The sequence below is a fragment of the Chinchilla lanigera genome, unplaced genomic scaffold, assembly GCF_000276665.1.
Source record: "Chinchilla lanigera isolate Chin_1 unplaced genomic scaffold, ChiLan1.0 scaffold00014, whole genome shotgun sequence".
In the NCBI taxonomy this organism is placed as follows: Eukaryota; Metazoa; Chordata; class Mammalia; order Rodentia; family Chinchillidae; genus Chinchilla; species Chinchilla lanigera.
Genome location: NW_004955415.1, coordinates 6583111 through 6596598, shown reverse-complemented (window position 1 = coordinate 6596598; position 13488 = coordinate 6583111). Strand labels below are relative to the sequence as shown.

General features: G+C 38.1%; 1 protein-coding gene across 1 annotated transcript in view; it reads right to left on the bottom strand.

Moving 5' to 3' along the window:
* Nucleotides 1-3113: 3113 nt before the first annotated feature.
* Jakmip2 (janus kinase and microtubule interacting protein 2) overlaps nt 3114-13488 on the bottom strand; it is a 162441-nt gene continuing 152066 nt past the window's right edge. Inside the window, exons 17-18 of the mRNA XM_005381120.2 lie at nt 12724-12794; nt 3114-3140 (exon numbers count right to left, since the gene is read on the bottom strand). Of these exons, the coding sequence (XP_005381177.1) occupies nt 12744-12794 (51 nt within the window). The 3' untranslated portion in view covers nt 3114-3140; nt 12724-12743. The remainder of the gene's footprint in view (nt 3141-12723; nt 12795-13488) is intronic.

The window sequence follows — 13488 nt, the reverse complement described above, 5'->3', positions numbered from 1 at the left end:
TCTTGATTGCTTTGAGTCCTACTACCTCAGTGACCAAATGCATCAGGATAGAACAGATGCATAAATTAAAGAGCAGAGTTAGAGTCTGTTTTATTTCTAAGAAGTGGAACCATAGTAGACCTCCCCATGTTAACAAGATATCATTCTAACTATATACATGGGAAGTTTGCAATTAGACATGGTCCATTTCCATGGATTCATGAAAGCTTGGAACACATTATCTACAATTTGCCTGATGGTTTTATAGTTGTAGAAATGGATAATAGAGAGATGTATCTGTCAAGATATTTACTTATCAAATGATATGTTGGTTTTTCTCCGGTACCGGGAACCGAACTCACGACCTTGCGCTTGCCAGGCAGGCGCTTTGCCGCTGAGCTAAATCCCCAGCTCCTCAAATGATATGTTAACTTTGATGATTATCAGTAAAATTTGGTAATGTTATCATTTAGCTTAAAATCTAGAGGAATTTGTTTCTTTTCTTGAACCTTAGGCAAAAAGACAGAATCCCTCCTTTTGCACTTGGCCTAACCTCATCAACGTGGCTTAGATGATCAGCCTAAGTGTTGCTGCTGCTGTATGAATTGGTGGATGATGCTACCCAATTACTAGCAGATAAGCAGATAAAGCATGTGATCAAGCCACATTATTTCTGGAAATACTTCTTATCACTTGACATAGTTCCTGGATCTCCATTTTAAGCTACACAATTCTTGGTGGGGAAAGGCAAACGAAGGGAATGAAGATATGTGGGGGGAGCAGATGGTGTATGAATTTGGGCAGATGGGGCCCCGGGCGTGGTAAGTGAAGAGTAAAGTCTGAGATAGAGATGGTAATTTCACTTTCTCCATATTTGACTAAAGTTTGCTGGGGTTGGATGACAGACATTGTAGAGGTTACCCTGTTTCATAGCTCTCACACAATGAACCTGACATTCACTTTTCATCTGGAACCAACCTAGTTGAACAAAGATTCCGTAGGAGAGTTTTGTACATTCCTTGTGCCTGGCTTTCTCCCAAAATGAAAGAGGTAAACAGATAGATAGCATTAGCACTCTCCAAGCCTTCGTTCATGGTTGGCTGTCCTATGATCAAAGTGGTGCTTTGTTTGATGGCCTGTGTGTCAATCAGGAAGGAGATTGATGCAATCCAACAAGCTGGGATGTTGGTATCATTGAAATGCCACTCTTCGGTTGTGTTCGACAACAGGAGATGATTTGTTTGCTATATTATTAGAGATCCTGGTTTTGGTCTCTCAATATTTATTGCTAATAATGTCCCAGGTAGCTTGATGGAAAAGCTTCAGTGCTGCAATGTTTACATATAACCAAACTGGAGCACTATTTTATTACATAGGGGAATCTTTTTCTCAACAACACAAGAAAGTCAAACAATACAGCAGTTATAATAATTACAAAGCACTTTGTGCTACTTTAAGCACCTCTTGTTCCAGAATTGCAAATAAAATTCTATGAAAAAGCATTTGAACCCCATTTTGCAGATGAGGAAACTGAGGCACAGAGAGGTTAAGTGACTGGGCCAAAGATACCTGGGTCAGCAGTAAATACAAGGACAAAAAGTGGGACCCTAGTGTTCCAGTTTTTCTTGTAGATTCTTCAGGTATTATTCTGGCTTTGAAAATGCCAGTGCTAAAATCAAGGATAAGATACTGCACTCACATATGGAAAGACTGGTGTAACATTTCGTAGAAAGAGTTTCTGGCTCCCTACACACATTCCCTATGCATGGGATTCTGGCCCCATAAATAAAATCTTGAAAATTTGAAAAATTGAGGTTGTCTTGTTATCTACAGTAAATGAGGTGTAAAATTAGCTTTTCAGGAACACATATTTGCTCTCAGAGCTGAATCCAAGACCCAGCGATACATAATATAATAATATAGGAAAAGTACCAGTCTTTAATAGTCTCTGGTAGAAAAGGAACTTATCAGAATCTGTTACCTCTGTATAAAAAATTAGAGCTAATTGCTTTCAACTGTCTGGGAAAAATGTTATCACTCTAAATGACAAGAGGTCAGACTGCTCTAGGTGTATCAAGATATGTTTAATATTCACATTTCTGTGGCAAGCCCAACAGTTGGTAGAAATTTACTTATCACCTCTAGGATGTTTTAACCCAAATCATACAGCATATTCATTCGCAGGCAATTTTAAATTGAAAACAACTATTTTGAAAATTGAAGGATTCAGATGTGTTCTCTGGCCCATATTCCCTATAGATATTGGTGTTCTAAACAGAACAAAGTCAGGGAACTTGTGATTTAGAATATTGTCTTAATTTTCAATATGAATGAGATCAGCCCACTGTTGGTAGAGGAATGCACATTGAAAGAAGAACAGGGAAGTATCAACTTTGCATTTCTGTCTCATGTAACATTCACCAGAGTCCTTGGACGTGGCTGCCAGTTCAGTTGGGTTCACTGTGATCCACTTGTCTGTCATCTGTGGGATGCATTCCATCGCTCCACCTTTTGCAGAAAAACAAAACAGAATGCCTTTCTTCTGTTCACATTGTAGATGTCTGTGTTCCTGAGTTTAAAACAATCATAAAGACTGAAAAGCAAATCCCTGTAGTAAGAAACCAGACTTTTCACATGAAACATTTTATTATAAATAGCTCCTCATAGGTATTCCTCGTGCTTCATTTCCCACCCACATTTGTTTTTGTTTTGCTTTGATTCTTTAAAATGATGTTTATTTTCAGGGCTAATGTTTCCATGGAGTGTGGTGTTACATTAAAATGACCCCCTGCACAGCAGGGGTTGAATGTTTCATTGTAACTTTGGTTCCATGCCCAAGACGCATCTTTACTGGATCTGCTAAAACTGGTTCCATTGCTCAATTTTTTTCTTTATACAATATATGTTTATAGTTCTCTTCTTCTGGTTTGAATATACATGTTTCATTAAATGCAGCATATATTGTAGATTTTTACCAGGGTCATGTAGGAACTGTTAAGTCAGAAACCTTGAATAATGGCTTTAAAGTACCCAGTCGTAGTCCTGGCTACAGGGTAGCACATAGCTTTTGATCTTCCTTGCACTGGTGTAAACAATTTTGCCATCTTTGAAGGTTTAGAAGCATTTGCCTTTTGGGGCTCTGATCCATATTTTCGGTTATTCTGTAAAACAAAGGGAAAAAAATCTTTAATCATCATTTCTGTTAATAGCTGAATCTGGAAAAAACAAGCTCTTGTACAAGGCAAGTTTGGTGTAAACCCCAGCACCAAAACTATACCAAACTAAACAAAAGACCCAAGACAAATGCCAACTTTGCTTTATAAAAAAAATTTTTTAAAAATTCCTTGCCATGTTTTTGAGCCAAATACTTTTGTTCAAATTAAAAAACATCTCTAAAGTGTAGTACTGTACTTTTAAATAGAAATAGAAGTATTTATTTCAAAACATATTGCACCATAAGGAAGTATAGAAGGCAATTCACAGTTTTGTCTCATAGTACATGGCCTGAAATATGAACTATTCCCATTATTACCTGTTCCTCTGCGGTGCTCCAAAGCAATCCCTTGAAAGTTAATTGAATCATCATAATTCCAAATATATTTAAAATGTTGTTTTGCAAGGTCTAGCTATACCCTCCAGTAACTTACTTTTATGTTACAATTTCTCCTCAGCAGCTATAACCATTGGTGGGTTGTCTCCACCCTAAGGACTGACTGAAGGACTCCCTGGGAAGTCTGCCTAACAGGTTGGCCTAGAGATATCCCTAAAAGGGGTTATTCCGGAGTGTTGAATTGGGACTTTTAGCTCTATTGCTCCTTAAGCCCATGTGTCTGGGTTTCACTCAGGTAGAAGTCTGGGTCATAAAGCTCTACCAAACAAAGCTGAAAGTGGCAAAGGGGACACACCATCATGTGCCACCCAGTGATATGGCCTTTAGAGTCTGACATGGATAGAAAAAATAGTTTTCCCATTTTTTCACTATATGCCCAAGGGTCAATTATCTAATTTAGGTAAGCCTTAATTTTTTCATCTATAAAATGAGATACTAATTTGTATAGAAAGATTTTGTTATTATTCCAGAAATGCTGACCAAGAGCTAAAGTGGGGGCAAAGGGGACGCTTAATATCTTGAGGACCCTTTCAATATACTATATAGAGGCAAATTAAAGATTCAAAACACTTCCTGCTGTAAGTGAAAGTCAGAAGTATTTGAAAAATACAATTGCAGAGCCATTTTGCTCCTGAGACTGGGTTGAATTGGGATGAAGGGGTGATAGGGTCACAGAGGGAAGGAAGTCCAGTGGCTGGGGCAAGACCACACTGCAGGGAGGGGGCAAAGTATTGAAAGGCATAAAGAGTTCAGTGGGGAGACTGTCTTCTATTGCACACACAGACCTGCCCATCTTCCCTTGTTGTTCTGAGCAGAGAATTGGAGAGGGATGATAAGACAGAGAGGGGGCAGGAAATAACATTAAACAGTTTGAAACTGAATTTTTAAACAGGGTTACACTTTTAAGATCTTCAAGCAACAATTTCCAAGTATAATATTCTTCCTTGGTTTTTCCACTGAGATGGAAAGGACAAGTGAGCATTTACCAGTTGATGGTGATGTGCAAATATGGTCTAAATAGATGGAAGCACATCTTTTTTTTTTTTTTTGGTTTTTCTCCGGTACCAGGAACCGAACTCACGACCTTGCGCTTGCCAGGCAGGCGCTTTGGCCGCTGAGCTAAATCCCCAGCCCGAAGCACATCTTAAAAGACACAATTCTACACAGAATTGTATTTGCTTGACATGTCTGTGGAGCTTGGCTTGTAATGAGCATTTTTCTACAAGCTGGGTTTGATACTAGTTACCTATCCTAATATAGGTGTATAATATAGAAAAACAGTAGATGCTATTACGGTTTTTGGTGCTGTAAATTGAGCTCAGGGCCTCATTCATGATAAATAAATGCTCTATACAATAACCTACATCCCCCAGCCTGCTGATCTTTTATATTAGGAAATTAATAATTACATAGTGTTACAATCTGAATGTCTGTGTCCTATCCAAATTCATATTGAAACTCAATCCCAAATGCAAAACAATACTGAAAGATTTAGGAGGTGATACCCTCATGAATGGGATTAGTACCTTCTAAAGGGGCTGGAAGGAACAAGCTAGACTCCTTTTGCCCTTGCATGCCTTCCACTTTGTGAGAACACAGAGCTGGTCTCCTCCAGCAGATACAGCGAGGTGCCACCATTCTGGAAGCATCTTGTGCTGCCCCTCACCAGACACAGAACCTGCTAGTGCCTAGTCTTGGACTTCTTGCCCTCCAAAATTGTAAGAAATGAATTTCTATAATTTATAAACTATTCAGTCCTGCATATTTTCTTATAGCAGCACAAATAGTTCAAGATGGAGAGATCAAGTAGTATCTATTTAGGAGAAGTTGTAAGTGTTAACAAATAATGTGTACAAAATGCATTTTAGTTATAAACAAGCTATCCTTTCCTCTCTTCTTATCCTAACATCAGTATTATCTTAGAAAATATTTGCTGACTGTTCATTATGTGCTAGGAAATCTCCAGGTATATGGGATACAAGATGAGAAAAACATGTTTCCTGTCATCCTGTAGCTTAAATAGAATAAGGGAGCAATATATTAATAACAAATACTGTGCAATTTTTTTAACATAGGCATGTAACATTCAGCCAGAAAGTAACTCAAGGAAGACTTTCCCAAGACAGTCACAATGGAGTTGAGATCTGAAGAAGAGGAAGTAGGTGATTAGTAGAGGAAGGGCGGGGGCAGTGTTCTGCACACTAAGGCAGCTTGAGCTAAAGCTTGCGGTGTGGAGGAGGGAGTGTGGCTCATCAAGGGAATGGGAACATGATGGCTTGAGAGATTGTCTATGCTTAGGGCTTCATTGCACAGCTAAGGAACTGGGACTTGATACTAATGGTGATGTTTTCCTAGGAAAGTGGCAAGATTAAATTTGGGCTTTGAAAAACTCACTCTGCTGTCTGAAAAGTATCTTTGGGGAAAATATTGAGCCCAGGTACCCTAGTAGCTATGAAGCTACCGTTCAGGAGAGAATGTACTTGTTTACCTACTCTTTGCTTTGTCAATGAATCCTTTAAGTTAGTCTCCAACTTTTATATAAGGAACAAATTTTTTTTTGTGGCGGGGTTGGGGAAGCTCCTGGAGATTGACCCAGAGCCTTTCACATGCTAAGCATGTGTTCAGCCAGTGACCTACACCCACAGTCTGGATATGTTATCTTACATAGCACTACATTACTCTGCTATTCATGGCTTCAATCTTGCATTTCACAAATTTACTTTCATATTACTTTTTTTGACCATTTATTCAATCATCCATCTGCCCTTCAGCCCATCTGCCAATTTAAAATGTGTTCAGCACCAAGTACATATTAGGCACTGTTGTACACACTGAAATTATAAAGATGAATAAAGCGTAAGCCTTACACTAGGCTTTATTGAGTCCCTGTAAGAAAAGGAAACAATTTTAGAATAACTGGGTGAAGGCTAATGAATATATTTACATAAGGAAAGGAATGATTTATTAGGATAGCATGATTCGTCTTTTAGAATTTCTTTACCAAGGTGAAATAATAGGAAGCAAACATTTTCTACTTCAAGCAATGAAGACAGATTTGTTATTTTCACAAGACCACTTGTGAGAGACCCTCCAGTAGCCCCAAATTCCCCCAAAACCAATTTGTTCCTTGTATAAAATTTGGAGACTAACTTAAAGGATTCATTAGCAAGGCAAGTGGTCTTGTAAACATCGCTGGGAGAGGGTACTAAAAATATAAATGTAGTAAAAAGTAAATATGTACATATACTTAACATACTTTGTAACCCATTAACTGCGGGTGTTTTCATAGCACAATATTTAACTTTTTAAAAATTTTTGCATCAAAGCAATGACAGTATAGTCTGTTTCTTACATTTTCTCAATGTTACTAAACAGGGGGTAAAAACATTGAGCTGTCAAGTTCAAGAATTCATGGTTGACATTGAAGAAGCAACCTCTATCGTAAACTGAATGTGTGAGAGATTCAGGGTGCACGCTCCTTATGAGAATCTAAATCCTGATGATAATGAGATGGAGCTGAGGCAGTGATTCTAGCGCTGGGGAAAGGCTGTTAATATGGATTAACATCAGCAGATCTGATTCCACAGCAAGCATAATAAATCAATAAATTCTGGATTACTTCCAGAATGACATCAATACCCTGTCAAGTGAGTGGCAAGTGACAAAGTGGATCTGGTAGCAGCCTTTACATCAGAATCTCATACTTATTTTAGTTCATGGGTACCCCTTCTTTTACTTTATTTACCACTTCCATCCTCTTTCTTGCACTGTCTCTGTTTGTCTTGGTCACAATTTTGGTAAGCCCCCAAGCTAACCCTAGCAAAAATAAGTGAAAAAGATGTGTCACTGGGGTGCTTCTTTGAAAAAGAGGAAAGACCCAATGATGAGACTTTAAGACTGCCAAAAAAAGACAAGTACACGTAAAACAAAATATCGAGTCCTCCTTACATTGTGAGTTCATTGCAACAGATGATTCACATTCTCCAAGCCCACTTTGTATAATATATGGCAACAAGCTGCCCTGCCCAGTTAAGCCACTAAATCTTCAATACTGCTTTGCACATGGACATTAAGCACCTGGGATTAAAAGACAAGGCTTTGGAGGGTTTTGAAAAGTGAACATGAGGAACAGAAACTATTATTGAAGGCCACTACTTAATCAAATGTGTCTGCACTGAGAACATCCCCATCGGGGCTAACCACATTGCTAAAGTTAAGAAGCCCCTTACTATTGGTAACAAGTTGATCCTGCCTGTTGCTAAGGTCATTTGTTTTCATTTGTTGTGAACTTTGAGTACAGACTGCAGTTCAAAAGGTGGCATGTGTTTGTCTTTTGGTTGGCACCATAACTAGATGAACTGATGGAATAGCAGAGGACACTGAGTCACAGTTGTTGGAGAGGATTAATTTGTCACTGTGGTAAGCAATCCAGATGGAAGAGTCTAATACTGTTGATGACAAGGCAACAATGTGATACATTGTTTTCAGAAGGATGTGCAGGAGGTTATGTTACATGCATTTTCGTTGCCAACTAACATCACAGCTTCAGAACTACTTAAGTCTTTGATTACATTAGTAAAGCTGAACTGGTCACTTTGTGTCAGCATATGCATGGATGGAGTAGCTGTGACTACTGGAGAGCTTTCTGCTTTCACTATGAAGGTCAAAGAGGGCACTTTTTAAATTGAGTCTATGCTCTGTGTCACCCATAGAGAAATGCTAGTGAGCTGGAAAACCTTACCTTAATATTTTTTCAGGGTGTGGTTAAATTTATTCACTGTATTAAAGTCCATGTGCAATTCTGTTAGGAAATGGATGTGGGCATGCACATCTTTTACACACAACATGAGATGGCTCTCTAAATAAAGGTAGATCACAGCCCAAAGTTTTTAAGTTATGAGAGGTGCACTAGAGATTTCTTTTAGAAAAACGTCACATTAGCACACATTTCAGTGATATGAAATGGGCTGTAAAACTTGCTTACTTAACCAGGCATGGTGGCACACACCTGTAATCCCAGCACTCGGGAGGCTGAGGCAAAAGGATCATCGCAAGGTCGAGACCAGCCTGGGCTACAAAGTGAGCTCAAGGCCAGCCTGCACTGCATAGTGAGACCCTGTCTTAAAAAAGACAAAACAAACAAACAAACAAACAAACAAAAAAACAAACCAAAAAACAACACTTGCTTACTTGTGATACAGTCAATCTGCTCGATGAACTCAATCACTTCAAAGGAGAATGGCAAATGTGTTTAAATCAGCAGATAAAGTGGCAGCATTCAAAGTCAAACTGGAATTATGGGAGTGACAAGTGCACAATGGAATTCTTGACATATTTCACACATTAGTAGAGATTTTTGAAAAAGACCGAACCAGGGACTTCTTTCCCCTAGATGGTTCATGATCACTTGTCTCAACTTTCAAAAGAATTTGAGGAATAATTCTCAACCACAGAAGACTCCTGAAATGGACAGAAATGGATCCATGACCCATTTGTGAATAAGCCAGGTGATTCAACTGCCTGAGATGCCAAATGATGGTGGACTACAAAATATGTTTGAGAAAAACTTCACATCTCCACACATGCTGTATTACAGTCTAAGGGAAATATTCTGAGATTGCCACAAAGACACTGACAAGCCTGGTTCTGTTTCCAACATTTTTGAAGAGGGTTTTCTGCAATGATCTCAACCAAAACGAGATCACACAGTAGAATGGACATAGGCAACACACTCTGAGTGTCTCAGCCTCCTATCATCCCTAGGTGGGACTGTACATTTTCGGGAAAGCAATTTCAAGGCTCCCACTAATTCTGCAGTATGGTAAGTTGTGTAAGTATTTCTTATATACCTCAATGTAATAATAATAAATATAAAGTGCATAATAAATTTAATGTACTTGAAGCATCCTGAAACCTTGAAGCATCCTCCCCACTTGGTCCATGGAAGTACTATCTTCCACAAAAGCAGTCCGTGGTGTCAAACATATTTTGGACTTCTGGGTTAGACAGAAGAACTCAGAGTTCTTTAATCTTTGGCTTACGACTGAAAGTCACACCACTGGCTTCCTTGGTACTTGGGCTTTCTAACTTCTAATGAAAGTAACACAAAAGATTTCTGTGGTTTGCTACCTTGTAGATGGCCTAAGATGGGACTTCTTAGAATCATGCCAGTGCTAGTCACATCTCCTAATATATGTCCCATTACGCATCTTTCTCCTTCTCTGTCTCCTGTTTCTCCTCTTCTCTCTCCCTCTCTCCTCTCCCCTCCCTCCCCTTCCCTCCTCTTCCCACCCTTCCCTCCCTCCGACTCTCACTAATACAGTCTTATACTGTTCATTTGAATAAACAGAATTCCTGGGCAGGTGATGACTCATGGAACTCCCTGGGAATCTTCCTATTCAAGTCAAACTTCTTACACAACCTATGTGACTGAGTGATTTAGTCACCAGGGACAGGACTTCTTGTAGTATGTGTGCTTCTGAGAGGGCGGTTAGTAGCTTCTACAGCATCCCTGCAAATAATGCCTTAGGTGATTGTTAAATGAAAAGAAGTATGAGTCATTACATTTTAAGCTTTTATTTATATATGTTAGTCGGGTTTTTGAACAGAATAGAAATCATTCATTTACTATATATTTTTATTCTCTTTAAAAGAAAAAAGAAAAAAAATTATGATTATTTGTGGTACACTTTTGCTATCTGCCCACAATTCAAGCACTTTTCTTCCTTAATTCTCCTTAGTGCTGTCTTGATGGCTTCGGAGACATAAGTAGCATTAATTAGTTTTCAGTAATGTTATATTCCCACATATTAATTAAATCCAGATTATTTTCTGGAAAGAGGGAATGAAAGTCAATTTATTTCTATTTAGGCCATAAATACTTGAAAATACTGGAGACTATCATTTCAACATTTACATATATACAAAGTCAGTAAATGTTGTAGCTAACTTTTTACTATTAATAGCTAAGAGCTGTGGTTTAACTCTTTCCTAGGAAATGTGGTAAGTGCATAACCATGTTTAATTCTCTGAACACAACACTATGCTGTGGGTAGCATACCTGTAACTGTTTTATAGAAGAGGAGACCTATTCTCATGCAGATTAAACAAATTTCCAACCATCACACAGCCAGTCAATGGTAGGGTGCAAAGTATAGTTGGCTTCAAATCTATATACTATTCTCAGCCATTTCTCTGAATAGATTTGATACTGCCCATATTCATTATCATATTCACTTACAGTAGTATTGATTAGCATTATAGTGTTTCATTTAATAGATAATTACAAAGTGTCAATTATGCACTACTTTGGAGGAAAACCAAATTAAACTTTGTACATTCCTTGGAGTTGCAATAAAGTGAGAATCAAAAGAGAGATGCACACATTGGAATTTCCAGAGTCCATAGATAGCTCCTACTATACTATGCACAGAACAGAAAATGCCTCTCACAGCTGCCACATATGAACATAAGTGTTGCTCTTTTGCTTACTGGTTAGAAATGTACAGTGGAGTGAGGCTATCTGGGTCAGGGCAAACCCGAATCCTGCCAAGTACAGGTGTATGGTTTTGAGACAGTTGCAGGCTGTAGTTTCTCCAACTGTAAAATAGGAATGGAAGCAATAGCTACCTTATAGAGAGTTGGATGAGGATTAAACACATGTATGGCTTAAAACAACTCCTAACACATAATAATGCTAACCACTATCTATATTCATGTTGAAATGCTCATTTTCCAGCTAATATTTATGATGTTTCATTTTTTTTCCTATAAGCCACCATGCATCACTTGTGGCTTACTAAATTTTATTTACCATATTTAGCTACTTATTGGTTGGGGGTTTTCTAACACTCTGGCCATTTTGATCCATTCATGGAGAACCTCATCTCTTTTCACATTAGATACCTTTATTCACTTTCAGAGATTCAATGTTCTTTGTATGCTGCAAGGCTGTGACCCATAGAAAATCTTTTGTGGGCAGGAATAAAGCCTGAAGGGTGGATAAAGAGGAGATGCACTTTCTGGGCATATCTGTCAAACTCTCCTTATCTCAGGACATGCTAAAGCCCTTCTGTTTGCTTGTCTTACATGCAAGTGACACAGTTGATACTCACTGAGGGAGAAAGTATTTCTCTTTCATTTTTCAATTTGTTAGAAAAAATATTACATGATATGAGGTCTGGAAAAGATCACTGAACAATATAACTTTATAGAATAATCAGGCAGACATGGACCATGGCAATCAGATTTATAATAGCAGCTATGCTTTTTCCTTTTTTAACAATAGTATTGAGATTTATGGTTTCCATATCTGTCTGGATGGACGTCAGAATCACCTACTATGCCTGAAAATCCCAACCAGTCTTTGTTCCCCACCTTTTCCACCCTCCATTTCATCTCTTTCTCCAGTGATCTGATTCATTGTATCTGAGGTAGCAGGTTGAGATCTGCTATTTTAAGTGTTGGGAAACACTGGTTAAGATTATTTATGTACATATTGATGATGTACACCAATATTAGCGAATAGCAGTCATATAATTCTCTATTTCATCTCCTAAATTGCCATTGAATGTTCTTGGTTTGTTTTTTGTTTTGGGGCACTGGGAATCGAACTCAGGATCTTGTGCTTGCCAGGCAGGTGCTTGTGCCACTGAGCTATATTCCCGGCCCTGACATTGAATGTTCTTTATCTGAAAACAAGATCCAATTTTATTTAATAGCTTGCTTTCTCAACTTCTGATGAAAACACTGGAAATTGAGTTGAAAAATACTAGTCATTACTGGATTTTTAGAATCTAGGAATCAGCATTTTCAAACTGAGGCAATACTAAAGATACAGTCATATTTCTTCACTCTGAAGCTCTTTCAGTATAACGGGAGATTACAATGATAATACTAAGATCCCCAGACATTGGGGCTTCTCAAAGTAATACAGTGAGCTGAGAAAATTCTTTATTCCTGTCATATTTCACAACATATTTATTGCTTTAATAATCACGCAAATGGATTGAATCTGCTTCTTATGTTATAACTCAATTTATTTTTTTCAAACATGGCACTCTAAACTACACACAACATTCTTTCTATCAACTACCCCTCAGAACCACATTTTTGAGAATTAAATGGAATCTTACCTTTAAGAGGCACCTTGACATCAAGGCCATAGAATAAAGGCAAGAGAGAAGAACAAGAATAGAAACAGAAACTGCAGAAGAAAAAGAAGAAGATTATGTAAATCTGAATTTCTGTAGAGCCATTCAGGTAGCATAAAAACCTCAGCTTTTTTGTATTGCTCAAATTTTCCCATTTCTCACAAGCATACATACTTTTTGTTTCCTAAATCCATACATTTCAATTATCCATTAAGCAATGGCAGTCTTCAACTAACATCATATTTTAGAATTATGGGGAGGGTCTCACAGATCATTGATCTAAGCTTCTAATTTTTTAGCAGAGAAAAATAAGCCCAGAACCATGCATCAACAATTTAATTTCACATCGCAGTGAGGGCAAGTACTCAGATATTCTGAGTCTTGTTTCATCAGATATCATTGTCTTCATTTCTGTGTATTGGAAAGCATTTCAGAAATACAAAACGTGATTAGAACAGACACTTAATCATTCATTAAACTACCACTGTTTGTTAATGTGATAGGTTTTAGGCCCAACATACAGCAGTGAGAATATTAATGTGTAAATTAAATGTACAACTACTTATCCTCAGGAGGACACTGCTGAGAGAGATGTGGCGTACTGCTAGTAATTACACTGGGACGACAGGTATGAACTAGGTCAGTCCTGGGCAAGTGAGGGTGTGTGCTCCATTTTACTTCAGTGGGCATTTCAGATAATGCGGCCTGGTGTTCTTGTTGCCCTGTCTCTGAAGCAGACTGATAGCT